The 21,761-nt window shown below is 32.6% G+C and overlaps 4 protein-coding genes across 6 annotated transcripts; 1 reads left to right on the forward strand and 3 right to left on the reverse strand.

Moving 5' to 3' along the window:
• Positions 1-3,837: 3,837 nt before the first annotated feature.
• On the forward strand, positions 3,838-8,223 carry LOC146924070 (proline transporter 1-like). The gene is made up of 7 exons (XM_085709098.1): positions 3,838-4,044; positions 4,147-4,371; positions 5,234-5,328; positions 5,787-5,976; positions 6,907-7,031; positions 7,134-7,349; positions 7,819-8,223. Exons 2-7 carry the CDS (start codon positions 4,224-4,226, stop codon positions 8,194-8,196), a joined length of 1,152 nt encoding a protein of 383 aa, XP_085565224.1. The 5' UTR covers positions 3,838-4,044; positions 4,147-4,223; the 3' UTR covers positions 8,197-8,223.
• A 356-nt stretch (positions 8,224-8,579) lies between these two features.
• LOC146924071 (uncharacterized) lies at positions 8,580-15,642 on the reverse strand. 2 transcript variants are annotated; one of them, XM_085709106.1, is made up of 3 exons: positions 15,481-15,642; positions 13,777-14,025; positions 8,580-8,721 (listed from the first exon to the last, which is right to left on the reverse strand). In XM_085709106.1, exon 2 carries the CDS (start codon positions 14,019-14,021, stop codon positions 13,788-13,790), a length of 234 nt encoding a protein of 77 aa, XP_085565232.1. In that variant the 5' UTR covers positions 14,022-14,025; positions 15,481-15,642; the 3' UTR covers positions 8,580-8,721; positions 13,777-13,787. The 2 variants fall into 2 exon arrangements, with proteins under 2 accessions (XP_085565232.1, XP_085565231.1); XM_085709105.1 differs by lacking the exon at positions 8,580-8,721 and adding an exon at positions 12,437-12,678.
• A 588-nt stretch (positions 15,643-16,230) lies between these two features.
• On the reverse strand, positions 16,231-16,969 carry LOC146924072 (uncharacterized). Its single transcript, XM_085711823.1, has 2 exons — positions 16,905-16,969; positions 16,231-16,569 (listed from the first exon to the last, which is right to left on the reverse strand). Exons 1-2 carry the CDS (start codon positions 16,967-16,969, stop codon positions 16,362-16,364), a joined length of 273 nt encoding a protein of 90 aa, XP_085567949.1. The 3' UTR covers positions 16,231-16,361.
• A 1,027-nt stretch (positions 16,970-17,996) lies between these two features.
• LOC146924073 (O-fucosyltransferase 19-like) lies at positions 17,997-21,031 on the reverse strand. 2 transcript variants are annotated; one of them, XM_085709108.1, is made up of 8 exons: positions 20,600-21,029; positions 20,302-20,374; positions 20,117-20,187; positions 19,926-20,014; positions 19,669-19,801; positions 19,174-19,406; positions 18,604-19,080; positions 17,997-18,405 (listed from the first exon to the last, which is right to left on the reverse strand). In XM_085709108.1, exons 1-8 carry the CDS (start codon positions 20,876-20,878, stop codon positions 18,177-18,179), a joined length of 1,584 nt encoding a protein of 527 aa, XP_085565234.1. In that variant the 5' UTR covers positions 20,879-21,029; the 3' UTR covers positions 17,997-18,176. The 2 variants fall into 2 exon arrangements, with proteins under 2 accessions (XP_085565234.1, XP_085565233.1); XM_085709107.1 differs by having other exon boundaries at positions 20,117-20,374; positions 20,600-21,031.
• Between the last annotated feature and the right edge of the window lie 730 nt (positions 21,032-21,761).

Consider the following 21,761-nt stretch of genomic DNA (forward strand, 5'->3'; position numbering starts at 1 on the left):
TTTAAAATGCAGCCTTAAAAAATGAATCTATGAAGGGGAATAGGTCAGGCATGTAATTTTTTAAGTAGGTCAGGTTTGGGCATAACAAAGTTCGGCCTGGCCTAGCCCATTTCCACCGCTTTACTTTTTGACTTAGAGAAATGGAAAGTTAGATATGATATGATTAATTGGGTTCGTAAACAAGCAACAAATGTGAGATTTCCGTTAATTATAGACAAATTTTATCTTGATGGTGGTAGAAGGGCGCCAATGTTATTGTTGGCTTATGAAAGGGGTGGTGTGTACAAAGGAACCAAGAATAAACTAAACTAAGAAGATACGGAGTAACCTCAATAGAGAAGGCATATTATATTGGTTTTGCTTTTATGACGTCTGAAAAAGATGACAACTTCACTTGGATTCTACAAATGTGTTTTGATCTTCTGAAGTCTACAAACAATATCTCAAAGGTGATTGTGATTGACAGAGATATGGCACTGATGAATAGTGCTGTCATTGTTTTTCCTAAAACTACTACTTTAGTGTGTCGGTTTTATATTTTTAAAAATATTAGAGCTAAATACAAGACAGATTGTATAGTCAAATCTAATGATGCCAAAGTGGTGAATATCAAAGGGAAAGATTCTCAAGAGGTGAATGTGAAAGAGAAGAAAGTCACAAAGGTAAATGTATGCCCAAATTGATGGTAAAGGTTTGATGTTATGTTATGGAGTTTTCAATTATTTGATGTAATGTTGTGTAATATGTCATCAAATTATGTAATGTTGGACTCTTGTTGAAATTCAATCATTTATGTATTGTTAAATGTAATGTCAAATTGGCGTAATGTTAATAAATTATGAATGATGATGTTTTCTTGTTGACTATTATGAGAGATAATTGGTGTTGCTTCTTCAAAATAAAATGAGCGATAATTGTTGATGAATTTGGTGTACTACTTGTTGAATGATGTTTATGAGTTACATGTGTTTTTACAAGTCGTTGTGTCCTGGTTGTGCATTTAAATGCTAGAGAATACATTTATTACATACGACATTTAACTGTCCTTGAAGAGCAAACAATAATTCACTGCAGTTAGGAAAATAAATTGGTCATTTTTGGACCGACTGAGAGCAATTTTATTCGGAGGACATAGGCAACATGTCAACTTATCCACTTTTTGCATCTTATTAGCACTTGACTGACCCAAATATCTCTTTTTTTTTTTACAATATATCGCAATGCCCAAAAGAAAAAAGAAATTAAGAAACCATAGATAAATTTTTAGGCATATAAATTCTAAAAATATCATTAAAAATGAGCTTTTGAAGCTCGTTAGGAGGATTCTTTAAACCTCCAACACAAGAGAATCTATAGGATCCATAGAATGATAGAAGTATTAAAACTTGTCATTCAACTAACACTCTTATTTTCTCGCATCATGCATGGTTGATTTACTCATATCATCTCAAAACACAAACTAAGCAGCTTTCAAATTCCCGTGAACCAAAATCAGAATATGTCCATTGAACTTGAAATTATCAGTGGTCGAGGTTGGTTTAACAATTAAAAATGTGGATAAAAACAGAAAATTAATTAAAATACTCATCGGTTCAACAACCAGTCACAACCAATTTTTAATTCAGTTCTTTGATATCTTCCAAGCTGCAAACATTTTTTCTGCTTCCGTAACAATGACAAACTAGTATTGTGTTTCTCCATTATTAGGTATTAAAGGTTGAAGCATACGTGTACCAAGATTCAAAAATTCTTTCATAAAATGGTAAATAAGTTCCGTGAGGGAAACTACATACACCTTGATTGCTGCTAAAAGGTTATTGATAACACTTGTTACATAAGAAATAAAAAAAATATTGACGTGCTAGTTACAATTATTATATATCAACAAAAAGAAACGCTGGTCACAATTTCTCTAACTTATTTTATTTCTAACATTTTTTACGAATTCTTATTTAAACTTATATTTTGTCTTTTTTTCTCTCTCTTTTATCTTTTTTATCTACCATTTATTTCAGAAAAATATCACCTTCGGACACCGATGATCATAAAAAATAAAATATCTACCATTTATTTCAGAAAAATATCACCTTCGGACACCGATGATCATAAAAAATAAAATAAAAAGATATATTTGTTTGGTCACACGCATATAAAAGAATAAAACTATAAAAAAAACAATAGTTAAGTCATATGTGTTTTTAAAATAATTAAATGTATACCTAAATGATTTTTATTTGAGATTATAAGTATTTTCGGATCCGTAAATAGTAGCGTGCATATATAACCTTCAATTGAAGTCGCTTTCTACTTTTTTTTTTTTTTTTTTTGAAAAGTCGCTTTCTTCTTGACTCACCATCATAATAATAAATTAATAAAAGAGATCTTAATAATATTTTCCATGATTCACACATAATTTACGAGATGGATAGTAATGTTTTATCATATATGGTTACCATCAACATCACAATATTAACGTATTTTCATATCACATAAGCACATTTACGTATTGTTCTTGTCTCGGACACAATATTATAGAGAATTTGAGTAATCTCACAGTGAAACTAGATACATGGAAGAAATCGTTGTGTTCTTTGAGATTTCGTCGAAATTTATGGAAAAGCCTTATCGATGGTGGTTTTGGCCAAAATCCATGGAGGATGTGTTGTTTAGGAGGAGTACGTGTAAAAGACACTACAACGCTCAAGTCAATATCTGATTGAGATTGGTGAGACATTTAGAGTGAAAGAATCACCATACCTTGATTGGTAGTAGTGTTGCCATTACATAGTAATCAAGAGATATTACAGGGTTTTGCGCCTTATTAGGCGTCACCCTTGTGAATGGACTTTGGCTCATACGGAATGGGGTTTGGTATGGTATGGAACATAAACCCCCTAAGTTGATTGCTTAAATGAGCATAAAGAGTCGACTTAAGCATAGTCGTATGTGATGTATCAACTTGTAAGGTTTGTTGAAACCAACAATGTCGATGTATATGAATAGAGTGGTAAACTGATAATGCATTTTTTTGAACCTGTGTCACCATCATGTAGGATATGCAACTTTGAGGGTTGTACTTTAGCATTTGTTTGCTTTTGCTATGGTGATGATTCCCAAATAATTTTATTTAGAAGCGAAATGACATCTAAAATATGAGCTTAGAAGTTGAGACACGTCAAAGAAAATCTCACCAAAGGTTCTTCTTAAATTTCAAGTTTCAGAGCCATTTGTGTTACATAATCCCTGCGTATTCTGGTATATTTCTTTTGTATTTGAGTTTCCACACGTAACTTGTAAGTGCAAGTTGCATGTGATTTTTGACTTTGACTAACAAAGTGAATAGAATAGAAACGATTAATGCAACACAACTTAATGAAATTAAAAAACAATAATTTTTTTTTTTGAGGGAACCGATATGAACACACATAAAAAGTAATTACATCTTCTTTTTTTTTTTTAAGAAAACAAATCAGTTAACCAAAATCGACATCTAAGAAGAATTAAACACTAATTTTTAAAAGAAGTACACTCCAAAATCTCAAACTATTAATGGTTAATCCATACCGTGACCACATTTGCAGAGTAAAATTGCTATTTCAGTTAAAAGTTAAAAAGAAAACGTAACTCATAAGTCATAACTATCTGGCAAAAGTACAAGTATAACATACCTCGAAGTGCTCTACGATTCTGAAGAACAGAAAAAGTTGTGGGACCCATGATAACCCAATAACAAACAACTACATTGTACAAAACAAAACAATAGCTGCAAGCAATCATCAACAACAGAAACAAGTGGAACAAACTACTTATAAAAGATTTGGTTCTTTCATATGCATTACTAGATTCCATGAACAAAATTTTCATTTTCATTTTCAATTTTGATCTTATTTATTTTTCTTGAAGAAAAAAAAAAGAGGGCTGTAGCAAAATTCACGCTGGCGGTGAAGAACGTTTCTGTTGATGAAGAGGAGCAGATAGAGCTGCTACCTGATGTTGATAACAACGATGTTCAAATTCCAGACACTGCACATCAAATCAGCACTGGTTTGTTTCAATATAATTTTCATGAATGAATTTTGTGTTATTTTTAATTAATTAATTAGTTTTAATGATTTTCTGTTTTTGTTTTTGTTTTTGTTGTTGTAGATTCATGGTTTCAAGTGGGGTTTGTGTTGACAACAGGAATTAATAGTGCTTATGTTCTTGGATATTCAGGGACCATTATGGTTCCTTTGGGTTGGATAGGTGGTGTTGTTGGTTTGATTCTTGCAACTGCAATTTCACTTTATGCAAATGCTCTTATTGCTATGCTTCATGAATTTGGTGGGACAAGACATATTAGATACCGTGATCTTGCTGGATATATTTATGGTATGTTATTGTATGTTATTCCCCTTGACTAGATATAACTGATGTTATGTTTGGATTATCAGCTTAATTGAGTGTTTATAGCATGAGTGCTTATTATTTGAGTGATTATGTATAAGCTATTTCTGTAACAAAAGATGAAATAAAGTCAAATTGTTTTCGTAAGCTAGCCTCGAGAGCTTGTGGAAATAAGCTGAAAACAACTTATGGATATGCCATACTATGTTTCCATGAGCTCTTTCAAACAGTCTCATAAGGGATTATGTTAGTAGATAAGCTCAAATAAGTCAATCTCAATCCAAACAGGTCCTAATTCAAGAACTTGTTGTTAGTGAGTGTCTAGTTTCTTTTCTTATCTTGTAATCGAAGCCATGATATCAAGATTTCTTTATTAAATAAATCAGCTTTTTGGTCATTGAAATTATAAGGGTCGGACGATTTAGTCTTTCAAATTTGCAAAATGACAATTTAGGTCATAGAATTAAAGAATGTCAGTCAATTTATTCACCTTATCCAAATTTAACACCATAATTTTGAAGATTCGATGTTTGTTTTGAATGTAGCGTGTGAGATTATTGAAAGCAATATGTAGGTACTGAATTGGTTTCTACGGAAATATCTTTTTTCAGATACTAAATTGACAGACATTATTTAGTTTAAGAGACTTACAATCCAAGGACAAAAAAGCTTATTTTCTCATATTTTTCTTCATGCTTTCGCAAATGCAATTGTGACTGTAGCAGCAATATTGAATAGTATCAAGAATCTGGATGCATATGTGATCTTAAAACCTTGCTTGTCGCGTCATTTTGTTGCGTAAATAAGCATAGCATAGCTGCTTATGTTTGTTCCATTTTCATTGTAGGTAGAAAAGCATATTGCCTCACATGGACTCTGCAGTATGTCAATCTTTTCATGATAAATATTGGCTACATCATTTTGGCTGGTTCAGCTTTGAAGGTAAAATTATGACATAACATAATCAACCATAATTACATTATTCTCTTCTTTAGTTGCGCAACAGAGCACTTTTGAAGTTTTGTATAAAAAAAAAAAAAAATTAGTTATTTCATTTTTCTGTTTCTCGACTAACCTGCTAAGGATTCTGGGTCTTGTTTTCTCTGTGTGCTTCATGCTGACAAGTTATCTACTTCTGTTTATATTAATCCTGATGTCAATTTGTGCATTCATTAAGATGGTGTTTATACAAACCATGATTTGTGATATGCTATCGTAGTGTCATTTGATCCGACCTCATCTAATGGGAAAAGGTTTTGATTATTGTATGACAACAACAATAATCTTCTGCTGTTTATATTTATCCTCCTGATCTCAATTTGTGCAGTCATCAGACGTTGTTTATACAAATCTTCTGCTTTGAGAAATTTTCTGAATTTTGTTGATTTGTTGTCATGCAGGCTGTTTATGTTCTATTTAGGGATGATGATCAGATGAAGCTTCCACATTTTATTGCCATAGCTGGACTTGTGTGTGCAATGTTTGCCATTTGTATTCCTCATCTTTCAGCTCTTGGAATTTGGCTCGGATTTTCGACAGTCTTAAGCCTCGCATATATTGTCATAGCACTTGTACTGTCACTAAAAGATGGTAATGTCATTTGACTTGTACATCATAGCTACATTTTCATTTACACTCATTCGATTAATATACTTTTGCGTGAAGAGAATAACACACATATTTAATACTTGGTTTTCTGTTCCCTGGTGCCTCTGTAATTAATTGTTTCTTTGCTTCATGTTCATGTTATTAGAAATTATAGTTGATTATTTAACTTCAGATAACTAGTGTTATGGCATACAACATCTGAAATTGTTGTTCAGATCTTGCAAGTGTGTTCTGAGTTTCATCATTCCCTCTATCTCTAGGCTGAACATCTTTGAACATTTTCATTCATTTTCTCTGCTTACCAAGGAATATAATGTCACTCTTTTGTGATTTTGGTCTTCTGCTGGTATTCAGAGGAAATGTCATTTGATTTATTGATGAACTCTCGAAATGTCCTTGTATGTAGCATTTCAGCTGATATTTTTTTCTATTTTTGAATCAATCAGCTGATGTTTGTAAGCTATATCTTATAATGATAATTTTTTTTGAGTAATTTGCATCTGGCATTGTTAATTTACATTAATATATTCAGTCAGTATTTGCTGTGTCACAATGCAAGTGAAAGAATTCTTTTAGAATTGTAAACATGTTCTAAACTTACTCATTTATTCATAAATTAACTAGAGTACAGTTCAGATCATATCACTGAATATTTTTAATTTCTAGTTTTGTTTTACCTTTCCAAAATTTATCTTTACCTTGTTGTGAAGGCTAGGGCTCTAAGCAGTATATAGTTCGACTCGGCTATCGGGTGCCTATCAGCACTTTCCTGACTTCTCTGAACGAGTAGTTACAAATTTCCAATGATTGAGAATCATAAAGCTTTACTCATTGACAACAATTGCTTTTCACTATGCTTGGTTAATTCAGTGTGGGTTTGCAAGTAACCAACAGTTTATTTTTTACTATCAGGAATAAAATCACCAGCTCGAGATTATAGTGTTCCAGGAACATCAACAAGTAAAATATTTACGACAATTGGGGCGTCTGCTAATCTCGTGTTCGCATACAATACAGGAATGCTTCCTGAGATACAGGTATGGTTCAAGGTTATATATTTCTTCCTGGAGTTTTTGTTTGGATTCATAACATTTCCATTTTTAAAGTGAGTTTTACTTTATTTGGTTGTAACCTAATAGGCGACGATCAGACAACCAGTTGTAAAGAACATGATGAAAGCGCTATATTTTCAGTTTACCGTTGGAGTTCTGCCATTATATCTGGTTACCTTTGCAGGATACTGGGCTTATGGATCTTCGACACAAACTTTTTTGCTGAATAATGTCAAGGGTCCAATCTGGGTGAAAGTTGTGGCAAATATTACAGCCTTTCTTCAATCAGTCATTGCATTGCATGTAATCACTTCTAAACCAATACTTTGCTGCTTTTAAAATTTAGTTTAGATGTGGTTTTAATCCCCTTTTGTCTCACGATTTTTGGTCCCCTCAGTTTTAAATCCACGATATTGGTCCCCCAATTTTCAAAACGTCTGATATTTTCCCCATCTAAACTTTTGAGGTTGATTTTTTATGATTTGTCAATCAAGTGAGAAACTTACGTGACATCTGAGGTGATGACATGAAAATGAGTTTTTTAGCGAGATGGGGCCGCGTCATCAATTCAGTGTTGCCATGCAAGCTTTCACCTGTCAAATCATCAAAATTCAGCCTCAAAAGGTTTGTCATTTTAAAAATTAGGAGACTAAAATCGTGAATTTAGATACAGGGGGACCAAAATCGTGAATGAGGTACTGAAATTGAGCCTAAATATTTTATAACTTGAATTTATTTGTTGTACTGATAGCGTCTCTTATGCTTCTGGTAGATATTTGCAAGTCCGATGTACGAGTATTTGGATACCAAACATGGGATTAAAGGGAGTGCTCTAGCTTTTAAGAACTTATCATTTAGAATCTTGGTAAGAGGTGGCTACATGACTTTGAATACATTTGTATCAGCTCTACTGCCATTCCTTGGAGATTTCATGAGCCTCACGGGAGCTATAAGCACATTTCCCCTTACATTTATCCTTGCAAATCATATGTACCTAGTGACAAATAAGAACAAACTAACATCCATTCAAAAGCTTTGGCATTGGATCAACATTTGGTTCTTTGCCATCATGTCTGTTGCCGCAACTATTGCAGCGCTGCGGCTTATTGCTTTAGACTCCAAAACTTATCATGTTTTCGCAGATTTATGATTAATAAATTCCATATTCTTTCAACAATCGGAGTGTTGATGAATCTCTTGCTTCAAATATGCTTTCATGAAAAAATCTGAATTACTTTTAACATCAGAATGTTTCCCTGTATATTTTGTTACACACACCTTGCACCCCCACTTAAATGCAAATTTTGGTTCTAATTAATGAATATGTATTGTGTACTTTGCTACAAGCAATGTATTTGGTTTTAGATCAAATAAGTTTCATTAGTTCCTCGAGATGAATTAGTTCAGAACAAATCACCACCAATCAAACAATAAAAATTTGAAAACAAGTTGAAGATAATACAAGGAAATTGGACCATTTTTATTACTTCTTAGGAAATGAATACATCACCCACCCAGCTGAAGACACAATAATAATGATCAAATTTTGTGCTTAATAATATCAATGTATCAAAATCACAAAAGAAATACTTTCAATACATATTCTTACAATAAAATTTATCAAATTTTCCTAACTAAAAACAACTTCAAATCATATGATGTAAAACTCCAGCACCTGCAACAAACCAATAAGAGACTAGATTAGTGTTAAACATCGTGTTATTTCCTTAAACCGCACAGCCTGACCCCTTAATATAAACATAAATAACCATTCTTCAAATTGTATGAAAGATGGGAGACAAAAATGGCTGAAACTGTCTTCACTATTACTAACTAGGTAAGTTTACAACTATTTATTTGGCTGATTCCAATGTAAATGCCATAAGTAGCAAAACAATGTGTTGGTTAACTCAATAAACTTGTCTATTTCAGCTTTAGTATTTGGTAGTTTTACTACTATTTACTCCCTCCGTCCCTTAATGTAACCACCCATTTGATTTTATTTTTGTCCCTAAATGTAACCCCCTTTTCAAATTACTAGATGCATTTATTACTTTTTTCCTAAAGATACCCCTAATTAATACTACTAACTTGTCTTGAAATATGAATAGTCAAATTTAATACACATACAAACAAAGGACAATTTGGTAATATTAATACACAAAACAGACACATTAATTACACTGACAACTTTTCTTAAGAAATGTGAAAAATGCAAAGGGGGGTTACATTAAGGGACGGAGGGAGTATTTGGCTGTCTTAACTACTATATATGACATTACTTAACTCAATAAATGTGTTGGTTAACTCAATAAACTTGTCTATTACTAACTATTACTAACTAGGTAAGTTTACAACTATTTATTTCACTGTCTTAACTACTATATATGACACTACTTAACTCATCGAACTTGTCTATTTCAGCTTTAAAATGTCAATGTGTTGGTTATAGTTGAAAATATACATTTTGAAGAAGTTCCACATTGCTTAGAATTGTAAAGGAAGAGGTTGAAGTCAAATACAAGCTTAGTGATTCTGAGTGGTGCATCTTGTAACGAAGAAATAGAGCATATATAGGCATCACTATGCTTCTCTTCCACTTTAAGAAAGAATCTTGTGGCCTAAGAAAGAATCTTGTGGCCTACAAGACTTGCCAAGTAAGAAAGTAAACAAGTGAAGGAATCACCTTGCTTGCCTTGCACTTCAAGAAACAACCTTGTTTGTCTTGCACTTCGAGAAACAACCTTGAAGTGCAAGACAAACAAGGTTGTTTCTTGAAGTCCAAGACAAGCAAGGTGGTTCCTTCACTTGTTTACTCTTTTGCTTGGCAAGTCTTGTAGGACACAAGGTTGTTTCTTTTCTTTTTTTTAGAGAAGGACACAAGGTTGTTTCTTGAAATGCTGCAATCCCAGAGCCCAGAGCAGACTAACAACTTGTATTCTTATACTTGGACCAAACCGAAAACTCTTATACAGGTGGTTGGGGAAAAACATACATGGAAAAAATAAAAAGAACTAGCATATTCTACCATAAATAATATAATCACTTGAAGTTAAACCACTCCAAGAATTTTCAAATTGTCTTCATTGACAATCATAGTTCAAAAGAACTATCATACCACATCAAAAGGATTATACTTCACTCGAAGCTAAACCGCTTCACATGTCAAAAATCATGTTGAAAACTTATCATGCAACTTCCATATTGGTTGAAAGTTCTTCAACCACCGACATAATCTCACAGCACGCTTTGCATCAATGTCAATCAATACTCCCATACTAATCAACACCTCGTGTAATCAAGGTTGTATCAACACATCCTTGTCTTGAAAATTCCACAACCTAAAATTGTGTTCCTTTATTTTCTCGCCGATTTTTCCAATGCAATGGCCATCTCATTGATGCAACTTAATGAGTGGGAAAATAAAGAAATCATCAATTAATCATAACCATGAAACTTTAATTTGTCCGCATATATAGGAAACAATAATCAAAGAAACAAAGAAAGTTCAAGAACAAGAAATTGAAATTGAAAAACAAATGCAAAAATATTCAGAAAGAATTGAAAATGGGAAAGAATATAGATGAAGTAGAAAAAAGTGGAGGATGATGTAACCTAATCAGAGGGAGCAAGAACGTAACGGTGGATGGTTGTTCCGGTGCCGGTGACAATTTAACCAAAAGTGATATCTTCGAAGACACGATCATGATTTGTGTAAAGTAATGATTACATCCATGATATCTATATCGGTTTTGTCGTTATTGCTGCAGTGGACAAAACTCACACACACAAACGGAAGAGAGGAGAGATCAGGTGAGTTTTCACTTCAAAGCAATGGCTTGGCATATGCCTTTTTATAGGCTTGCAATTTTTTCTTTTCTTAACAAATAAGTAAAATGAAACCTACCTTGTACGTTAAGTAAAACACATATTCAGTTCTTTGGTGAAGCCATTTCTTCTTTGGCACTCAATGAATTTGTTCTTTCGGTATTTGGTGCATTAGTGGTTAGTGTAATCATCAAAGATTTGCTTTAATATAGAGTAAATTTCTGTAGCTTTTTTATCATTCTCATTGAATGTGAGATGTTTTTATATTAGAATTAATTGGAGCTTTGATGTCAAATTTTTATTCACTCGCCCGAGTTAGTGTCCATTTTTAAAATCCAATTTTCTGGTCATTCACTCAAACTTTATGATCCAAAAGTGGTATAAAAAAACAACTATTGATGTGGTATTATTGAAAGTGAATACTATTAGTTCACGAACATGATTCTGCATAAGCAAGCTTTATGCAACGCCAATAAAAAAAATGGGTCCACATCATCGGTTCTGAGTCCAAAAAGCTGATTTGAGGATAAAAATTTGATTTTAGAATGATCAATTCTTATGTGAACAAGTATAAATAAGGGCCAAAGTTACAAATTAAGTATTACAAAAATATATATCAAAATAATTGAGGAATTGAAAATTATTCTTATAACATCATTAATGATCATTCTATAATTGTCTCATGTGAGATTTGAACTCTCTTGATGTTACAAAGCCAAGCTCTTATCAGCGAGCTAACACATACTTAAACGTTATATTTCAATGATAACAATTGCTTTTCACAATGCTTGAATTGTTATATTGAAGTTGATAAATTCAGTGTGAGTTTGCATTCTAACCAAGAGCACAATCCTTATCATTTTTAATTGTTGCCAAAATGGAATAAAATCATCAGCTCGAGATTATAATGTCCCGGGGTCATCAACAAGTAATTAAAACATATTTTTGTTCCTTCAAAAAAAAACATACACCATTTTTGATCTCTCCCTCTTGAGATTGAAACCCTCAACTTAATGTTTTCACCGATTTATGATTATGTTCAATATTCGTTCAGCAATTCCAGTGACGATGGATCGTACTTCAAAAATGTTTTTATTAAACAAAATGAATCACTTTCAACATCACAATATTTACATGTATATTTTATTAAAAGTTGTGTTATTTGAACATCCATTTAGATGACAACTTTTGTGACAACCAAAATTTTACAAAGAAAATGATGTATTGGCACAAAAATCAAAGCAATAGAGAGAGAAAGTAAAAACATAATGTGAGTGTGAGAGAGAAAGTTGTCATAAAAGGTTGTTCAAATATCATTTCTCTTTTATTAAACAAACCTTGCAGCCCCCAGTGAATAAGTGGCTTGTAAAGGTAAATAGTAAATACAATTTTAGGCTTTCAGAAGACCCTAAAGTACAAATTGTGGATTGTGGAATTTACTATAAGCCATTTATTTAGTTTATAAATCATATAATTTCACCAGTTCCTCAAGCAGAATCAGTTCAGAACACATCACCAATCAAACAATAAGCAATTGAAAGAAGAAAAAAATGAAGATAATATAAGGAAGTTGGCCCATTCTAATTAATTCTTAGAAAATGAATACAACACCCACCAAGCTAAAGTCACAGTAATGATCTCCGATTCTCCATTTTTTACTACATGTAGCAAGCGTGATTTTGTGACTAATAATATGAATGGATCAAAATCAATAAAGAGATACTTTAAATGTATATTCTTACAATAGATTTTCTCAAATTTTCCTACCTAAAAACAACTTAAATGTGATGTAAAACTCCAGTACCTGCAACCATTAAGAAACTGGATTAGTGTTAAACATCGTGTTATTTTCTTAAACCTCACAATATGATCACTTTTAATAAATAAAGAACCATATCTTCAAACTGTACAAGAGAATTAGTCACTTTAGTCCCTGAATCGGAAGGGATTCGTCACTTTAGTCCCTGAATGCAGATAAATTGCAAAATAGTCCCTGAATGTAGACTTTGTTAGTCAATTTAGTCCCTGAATGCAAACTTCGTTAGTCAATTTAGTCCCTGAATGTAGACTCCGTTAGTCACTTTAGTCCCTGAAATTGACCATGCAGGGACTGTTTTGCAATTTCTCTTCATTCAGGGACTAAAGTGACTAATTCCCCGAGAATGAAAGATGAGAAAGAAAAATGTTAAGGTAGACATTAATGGCTTAAGTTTTGCTGAACATGCTAGCTTTAAAATTCTTTCAAAAAAAATAATAGCTTTAAATTTGCAGTTTTGGACATCACCATCACCAACTACAGTAGGCAAGTTTACATTTATTTTGGTTAATTCCAATGTAAATACCACAATAATACACTTCTGTTATTGGTTAAAAAAATCACATGGACACAACTAAATCACCTAGGCTTCATTCCCTATTTGGTGGGACACATTTGCTAAAGTAAAGAGATTCACAATAGTTTTACCTAGTAAAAGTGTGCAAGAGAGTGTGTGGTTAATTGTTTGCAACTTAGCATTGCTTTTAAGTTATTTCATGTTGTTGTTTTGCCCAACAACCAGAAAGAAGGAAATAAAAAATCACTGAAGACCCATGCAGTGAACTAAACACAGAATCCAATGAACTAAATTCAGTTCATTTATAATTTGCAAATGTGTTGCAACTTATAACAAAGTATCCCTCAGACTGCTCACAATATCATTTTCAGAAAAATACGGCTTTCATCTTAATAGTCAACAAACATATAATTTTTTTATATCTTCCGTTCATTAGTGCTCAAGTAACTTCAATAACAACAGATATTTCCTATGATTATTATTTAATATTTACTATACTCTACAGCCTACACACGCAAAATAAAAAAGAATGTTTAAGTCAGACATAGCTATAAGTATTGAAATCTCACCTTGCTAGACATCACCCAGAAACCAGCTTTACAATAATAAAGATGGAGTTAAAAAGTATGAGAGGAACTCTTAGGTACTGAGTTGCGTAAATGAGACCTATAATCTGGCCTTTGAAAGATTTTGTCCTGCCTCCTGAAAAATCTGATAAGCCCCATCCTTTAGGGACAAGAAAGCGGTCTTCATTTAGTATCGCTAGTGCATTTGCAAGAAGCAAAAGGCCTTCAAGTAATGTCCACAAACCCATTTCCCTGCATCGCAAAAGAAATCCAACCCAGCTGAGGAATTACGTCAAGTCATTTGCAGTAAATCTTTCATGTGTGGTTTAACTATTAACATTTTAACAGAAGCAAACGATAACAAATGACTAAGACAAATCATATAAAGCTTCCTCTAGAAGCTCTGTCATTGACCACGACTCAAACTTCTCCACATGAACTATCTCAATATACATAACTTCTAAAAAAGTGGAATCATAATTTAAGTTCATCAAATCAAATACTATATCTTAATTATCTATAAAAGCATAAATTAAAACATAACTATTGACTTGTAGAAGGAGGACAGAGGATATGATATGTTAGAATAAAAAAAGACTATTTAATGATTTACAAAAACATTGAAAAACTATGCACGGGCAACAAATTTTAAAGACCAAGTTCATTTTAATGCAATGAGCGAAGCACTTACGTCCATAAACATTATATAAATTCTATCTTAGCTTCTGCGACACTACTTATTTCAACTGACTTGTCTATTTCAGCTCTATAAGGCCAACGGTTATTTCATCAATGCAACTAATCATAACACCATGAAATTAACTAGCAAAATTAGGTGGTGGAACATGGTTCAGGCTTCACTGGGCTAGCCCAAAGACTGCAAATGCTGGCATGTCCGCTCCAAGTTAAGAGTCAACAATGGGGCCACGACGATGGCCCAATTCTTGTTGGTCCTAGACAAGAGAGGCAAATTCTCGTTGGCCCAACAGTGGTGGGATAACATGCCATTGCACTTCTAGCCCAATATGCCTAGTGAGTCTAGCTACTTGAACTACAGCTATTTTTGCTATTGTGTGGCGGTTCTCCTTGTTGAAAACCCTAGCAAGTGGCGGCAGGATCAGCAACAAAGGTGAGTTAATAATCAACCATCAAATCAGTCCCTGACTTTGTAGAGCGCTCTCAAATAAATCGCTAACTTTATGAATATTTCAAAAAGATGTCTAACTCCGTCAAATTTTATTCAAATTAATCCTTCAAAGAATATGATAGTACGTGGATAAAGTTAGTGACCAAAACGATAGTAAATTGTTAAAATATAGAGGCTTAATTGATAGTAAGTTGTTAAATATAAGGACCAACTCGACAATTGAATAGTGTCGACGACCTTTTTAAAATACTTGTAATCTCAAGGACGTATTTGAGAGTGCACTACATAGGGACTAATTTGATAGTTAACTCGTTAATAATCCTTCTGAAAGGCGCGTTGGATAGGTCAACTGGTTTGAGCCAATCTGATAAAAATCAGTTATGTTCATTGATGATAATAGTATAGGAAAATTACAAACTGAAACAATTAGTAGAATCAGGTGAAGACAATTTAAACCATAGATTCAGAATTCACAATCAATAATAAAAGAAACAGTGCGGAATCTTAGATCTAGCAACAAATTCAAGTTTCAACAACCAAAAAAAGGTGGAGGAAGTTACCTGAGAATAGAGGGAGAACCAGAATGGAACGGTGGATGGTTTCGCCGGTGCCGAAGCCGGTGTCTGACGTGGACGGTGGATCAGGGAAGACGATCAATGACAATGTTAATCGGGGAGTAGAAGTAAGATGAAAAAACAATCGTGTGTCAAAACGCAGCGTTTTGTCAAATCTTGCTTTTTTTTTTTTTTTGAAGGATGAAATTATACAATTTGTCAAAGAGTATTATGTGAAGTTGTGAAATAATAAAAATGTTAAAATTGTTTTAAAAAAAATGTTATAATTATTAAGTTGGATGTCGATGTTCGAATCTATACTATTAACTTGTATGTGTGAGTTTTTAATGACTGTTGTCATTTTGTCTATCTAAAAAAATATACAATTATTTACTTGCAACATAGTCAAGTTTTTTTTTTTTTTAGAGTAACATCGATATTCTTTCATTTAAATTGGTAAAAATTACATTAACCGTGAACAATGCTAAATTTTAAAGTTGCTAAAGTAAAAAAATGATGAAATTGCAAACAAATTTAAGGCATAATGCCTACTCGTGTGATTGTGACAAAATAAAGGTTATGAAATACTCATCATTGGGACAAAATAAATGAAGATTTCAAATTCATTGTTTGAATTTGTAATAAACACCAAACAAAACAAAAAGCGTCATATATGAATCAGACGAACACTACAACAAAACAAGAAATCAAAATGTCGCACCTAGACCTATTGTCAAAAGCGATTGTGTCGGCCGCTATAAGTATGTCAAAATCAATTCTAAGCTTCTATACTCTATTTGACTCTTCAAAAATCGAAATCAAAACATCTTCTTGAGCGCTTCAAATCAATTACATGTGCATTTAAATTGAAGCTCTAGTTAGTAGCTTCATTCAATTAAATGTGGTGTGGGTGGGTAGTTTGGTTGGTTGGCTAGCATATTATTTAGTATAGTTGGGTTCATCAATAACGCGTGCTTAGAAATCCATAGATGGTCTTTGAAATATTGCCAATACCAAGCAATATAGGTACGATCTGGTGGAACTTCATTGTTATAAGAAGATCCAGTCAACATGTGATGATGATGTCGGCTCCACCTTTTGATTTAATCCTTAAATTTATTTGTACAAGATAATTGCTCTTGTTGCTGCAAAGTTATTTCATGGAACTCCTGCATACACGTTGGTTGGCCTGGTGGGTATTGTGGGAAGCCGAATTGAAGTTTCACTCTATCTGTTTGGTGCATTTCCACTATTTCGAAGCATATCATATAGGTGGTTGCAGACCACCTCACTTTCGTGTTGATTGTTGTATTGTAGTGAAAGATAAGGCCTCCATTTGAACTGGTTTACAAGAGGTATGTTAGTAGGTGCACAATAATTAAAAAATAATAATAATGAAGATAAAGTTGTGATATAATACATGGTTTTGCCCCATGTGATCGATCTTAGACCGGAATGCAATGAGATTATGTTGACTGCATTCAATGTATGCCATCCCACGTCCAGACTATAAATATATTTATAGATTAGATATTTAAACATTATTATAGTTACCTATTTGTGAACGGAAATTTTGTCGGTATTGTTTTCCTAGGCACGGGAGCGATGCACAACATTCTTAAGTAGGCCCATGCTTGTAGAAGTAGCGCGCACCCGCTAATTGAACGTACCCCTTTCACTACCGCATCACACATGCCTCTGTAAAGTGTGGCTCATGCGCAGTATCTCCTCTTATCATGAAAACGAGAATCTTGTCCAAAAAGAATAAGTTAGGCTCATGCACACTATTTCACATGTCATTGCACTATAAATGCAGCATTACTTAAAGTAGTGTGCATGAGCCTAACTTTATTGTGCAATGACACATGAAATAGTGTGCATGAGCCTATATGGATTTCATCCAATAAGAGAGGTGAGTGTTAAAGTGAATGATAAAAAGAGAATGTTCGTAACACTCATCTTCTTCTTATTCATCAATACATTCTAGCGTATTATTCTCTCTACTTTCATTTTCTTCATTGTATCTTCTCTTTCCCCTACACTAAAATTCATTGTTCAATTCAATCATATAAAGAAACCCTTTTGAAATGTATATATCTTCAAAATAGGTACTAAGAGGGTTGAAGAATCATTCCATTTCATCTACTTTCCAAACAATGGAATGACAATTTTGCTCCGCTTCATCGTAATACCCAAACAATTGAATGAAATCTCTATTCTATTTCGCTATGTTCCATTTCATTCTACTTTATTTTGTTCCGCTCCGCTCCATTCTATTCTATCAATTCAAACATAGCCTAAAAGATTGCATGATATGTTTGATCTTAATTAAACGAAACCATAAAACTTAAAGGACTCCATAAAACATTTGAACAAATAAATCAATTGATATCAAGTACTAGTTAATAAATAAATCAACTCATGTTTACAAGTCCTAAATTGAATTCATGTTGCATTCTAAAGCCTGGTTAATTTGTGTAACGTTCAATGCATATTAAAAAATTAAAATAAAACTTTTAACATGACTATAAATTGTCCAATATATAAGATCTACCAATTCACATGATGTATCTCTATTCTAACATATAATTCGAGTTGAGTTTCATTTTTACAACTCAAATCCCAAAATCACTCTCCATATTTACACACATTCTAAACAATTTTATTTAATCTAATGACTCAACACACTATCATTGGATAAATCATAAGGATTCATGACTTGTTTCTACCATCATGTGGGTTGGCTTCTGACAAATGCAACCTGGAAAAGGGTTAGCATAGAAACTCTCTTCAAATTTGGGGTGGCGGTGAATTTTTCTAGCTTGAGGTGCTCCTTTTTTCTTTGCATGTATACTCTTAACCTTTGTTGAGAAATCATTCCATGAAATCAAACCATTGTCCAATTGATCAATCAACCTCACAAATCTTTGCCTGCAACATATATATTAAGGTATTTTTAGAAAGAAAAAATAAATAAATTTGGTTGAGATAAGCTAATTAAAAAAAAATGTGTTCAAAGCTATATATAAATCTCTAAATAATTTAAAGTAATTTAACCTATTAATTATAAGCTAATTATCTAGTAAAATAGAGCATAATTAGTAAGTTGTTTAAGAGAAAGATCATTACTTGTCTGGGCTAATGGTCTTTTTGAATCCATCAAATTTTCTATGCCCCCTAGCTGCTTTAGCCATATTCCCATCATAGCTATAAACAAAAACATCACTTTCAACAGTTATGTAGTAATCAAGAGCAGCAAGTTGATTTAGGTGTCCTTCAAAAGGTTGCAATTCTTCCTTTGTTGCTAAAGAAGAGTGCCATAACAAATTAGGGAACTTCTTTTGGAGTGGTTTCATTCCTTCTGAGCCATAAATAACTCCTGCTGCTACATAAATTTTTGTATCAAGTGGATATCCAAGTGCTTCAAGGAAAACGGCTACTTCTCTTGGTGTCATAGGGCAACTACCCTTTAATCTCTTTGATTTGCTATCAATTTCTTTTTCTTTCCAATGTTTCACTGAATATCTCATTTTTTTGAGTTCTTGTGTTTCTTCTTTTGTTAGGTTGTGACTGCAGCCTGTGAATGCTAGCATATCCTTTTCATATCTGCATATATAAGGGTTATATACAAGATAAATAACCTCACAATAAGTACTTAAATTTTAGCTAAGTAGGTTAACCATATAGTAGATGAATTACCTTAAATGGAGAGCAATATAAGGGGTGTCATTTTCTCTAAGTCTGTTTACCAACTTCTTTCCAAGCTCTTCAATTGGGACTGCAAACCTAAGCGCCTCATACATGGCGCGACAACGCACTCTCTGAATTGAACTAGCTAGACCATTATTGACTAGACGAGAATCAGTATGAGTAAATTTGATTACTTTGTGTTTCTTCAATAATTGCAACATATCTGTTCTATAATAACTTGCCTACATGTTCCAAACCAATAAAAAAAATAGATTAAAAAAAATCAAAGTTTCAAATAGCAATCGCAGGTTGTGGTCGCGTCACAACTTTTGATATTGTAGAGTATCGCAACCAATATGTACGACCTCAATCACAACTGCATTGTAATTTTGACAACATCAAAAATCGTTATTTCGCGACATACAAGCCATGACCAACAATCTTTATTTAAAACCCTAGTTTACAATTTTGTAGTATATGTAGATAATGAGTAATATTAATTACCTTAGACCAAGATACAGGGGCCTTCAAAGCTGGCTTAATTGCTGCAAGTTCAGGTGGTAGAGACTCCACTATTTGAACATCTTCATTTAAAACTTCAACGAAGTTCTTCCAGTTAAAAATTTCTTTAAAATCACTAAGACAATTAAACTATTAGAACACTGATAAATCAGACTATTATATTGTACCAAAAAAAAATCAGACTATTATATTAATTTATTTCACTTGAAACCCAAGTTTATATAATAATTAATCCTTACCTAGGATCTGTCCAAAAGGAATTATGATCTAATGTAGGAAAAACAAGAGTTGCATTCATTATTTTTGCAATTGCAACCATGTCGCTTATCTGCAATATGATGAAAACTATATTTATTCTCACAAAAATTATGTTTAAGCAAAAGTTAAATTATGATGAATAAAAATGAGCAATTTATAACTGCATACTTACTCCGGTTTTCATTTGATTTAATCCTCCATTGGCGTGAACCAAAAGATAGCCATTTGTATTGTTTCCTTGCCCTGTATAATAGAAATTCTTCCTAGTTATACAAAGATGAATGGTAGAGTGTGAATCACTTATATCAAATTTTACTAAAAAAAAATTGAGCAGTAAAGAGCTTGATTTGGACGCACGTATATCTTTCTTTGCTCGTCCCACGCAATTGAAATAGTTGTCACTATTTGGATGCTTCCAAATTTCGAGAGTCTATCTAACAAACATCAGAGGAAAACTAGCATCACAATCTAAATGTGTTTATTTTTTAAATGTACGTAAGTTGTAGAAGATAAAAGGTGAATGAAAAATAGAGATAAACATGTATGTGTGTCACATACAATGTCGCATTTTGAGGTTCAAATGACACAAGCATTGTGAAAATTACTCCTTATATGGTAATGATACAAAATGTGATGAATAATATTTTGCATTTACCGGCCAATTGTTTGGTGAAGGTTCATCTTGTACCACGTTTGAAGGAATTGCTGTATCCAAATCTAGTTGATCAGAAAACATGTTCATTAATAAAAACTTGGTAATCACACACATTAAAAGAAGAATCATTAATCCCCCAAATAAATGCCGTTGCTTGAATTGTTTTTGCCAATATCTTATTTTACGTCGCATAGTGAAAATGTCTTTGGTGCCAAAAGACATTAATCCATAACGGTCCTCTCCTCCATCCAATAGGCCCCTCCTTGGTGCCATGAACATTCAATGAGATAATAATTAGCCAGGCTTGAAAAAAGAGATATAATTAAATTTTTAACTGAGGTTATTAGAGAGATTTGAATTAAGGTAAAAGAATGAAGATGAGTTGGAGGTAATGAGAAACAAAAAAATTAACCATAGGTTCAAGTGGGTGGGGTTAATTGGAAGGACTTTTGTTTTTCTACTTTTTGTCCTTGGTGAGGCTTTTGTATAGTTAAATGGTTATTCTATATTTCATGAGAGCGGAATATTAGGCTATATATTCTCTTTGTTTCTCATGCTTTTATAGTTTGTATGCTATATTCAGTTTGATGATAACATGTGACAATTTCATTATTTCAGTATAATAATAATACACTATAGTAGCATGAAAAACGATCAACATCATCATCATGTGATAAAAATAGTATTTGCCCCAAAACGCATTGTAGAATTTGAGTATGTAACACATTCCATGTTCTAGTCCCCACTATTTTTCTTATATGAGGTAAATAATAATATAATTCTTTTATAAGTGATAAAGAGTTCATAGGTATTTCCTCAAAAAAAGAGTCGGTAGGTTTTCTTTTATTGAAAAAAAAACATTTCTTGAAACATATATGTCTAGTTAATAGCTTTTTTAAAAAATAAAAAGTTTGAGTTGATAAGTTTTAATGGCTCACAAGAGAAATTGGATTGTCCATACTCAATAATTTCATGTTTTCAAGCATTTGGCACATATGTGATCATTGGATTGAGATCAAATGATTCAAATTTAGTGTTGATTTTAAAAAAATTTAAATAAAAAAAAATACTGAACTTAAATTATAGATTGTCAAATCTCGATTCAATGACCACGAATGTATCAAATGGTTACTTTCAATATTCTCGTGTAATATATTGTAAA

The sequence above is a fragment of the Medicago sativa genome, chromosome 5 (genome assembly GCF_051527215.1).
Source record: "Medicago sativa cultivar Bolivia chromosome 5, Bolivia_mono, whole genome shotgun sequence".
Classification (NCBI taxonomy): domain Eukaryota; kingdom Viridiplantae; phylum Streptophyta; class Magnoliopsida; order Fabales; family Fabaceae; genus Medicago; species Medicago sativa.

Excerpts from the sequence above, each read along its gene's own strand:
- LOC146924070 (XM_085709098.1), top strand. The coding sequence starts at position 4,224 with ATGGTTCCTTTGGGTTGGATAGGTGGTGTTGTTGGTTTGATTCTTGCA. Across the intron at positions 5,977-6,906 it reads TGTACTGTCACTAAAAGATG|GAATAAAATCACCAGCTCGA; the intron begins GTAATGTCATTT and ends TTTTACTATCAG. Across the intron at positions 7,032-7,133 it reads GAATGCTTCCTGAGATACAG|GCGACGATCAGACAACCAGT; the intron begins GTATGGTTCAAG and ends GTAACCTAATAG.
- LOC146924071 (XM_085709106.1), bottom strand. The coding sequence starts at position 14,021 with ATGGGTTTGTGGACATTACTTGAAGGCCTTTTGCTTCTTGCAAATGCA.
- LOC146924072 (XM_085711823.1), bottom strand. The coding sequence starts at position 16,969 with ATGGCATACATTGAATGCAGTCAACATAATCTCATTGCATTCCGGTCT. Across the intron at positions 16,570-16,904 it reads TCTAAGATCGATCACATGGG|GTGGAGCCGACATCATCATC; the intron begins GCAAAACCATGT and ends TTAAATCAAAAG.
- LOC146924073 (XM_085709107.1), bottom strand. The coding sequence starts at position 20,878 with ATGTTCATGGCACCAAGGAGGGGCCTATTGGATGGAGGAGAGGACCGT. Across the intron at positions 20,375-20,599 it reads CTTCACCAAACAATTGGCCG|ACTCTCGAAATTTGGAAGCA; the intron begins GTAAATGCAAAA and ends TTTGTTAGATAG. Across the intron at positions 19,407-19,668 it reads CCCCTGTATCTTGGTCTAAG|GCAAGTTATTATAGAACAGA; the intron begins GTAATTAATATT and ends TGGAACATGTAG.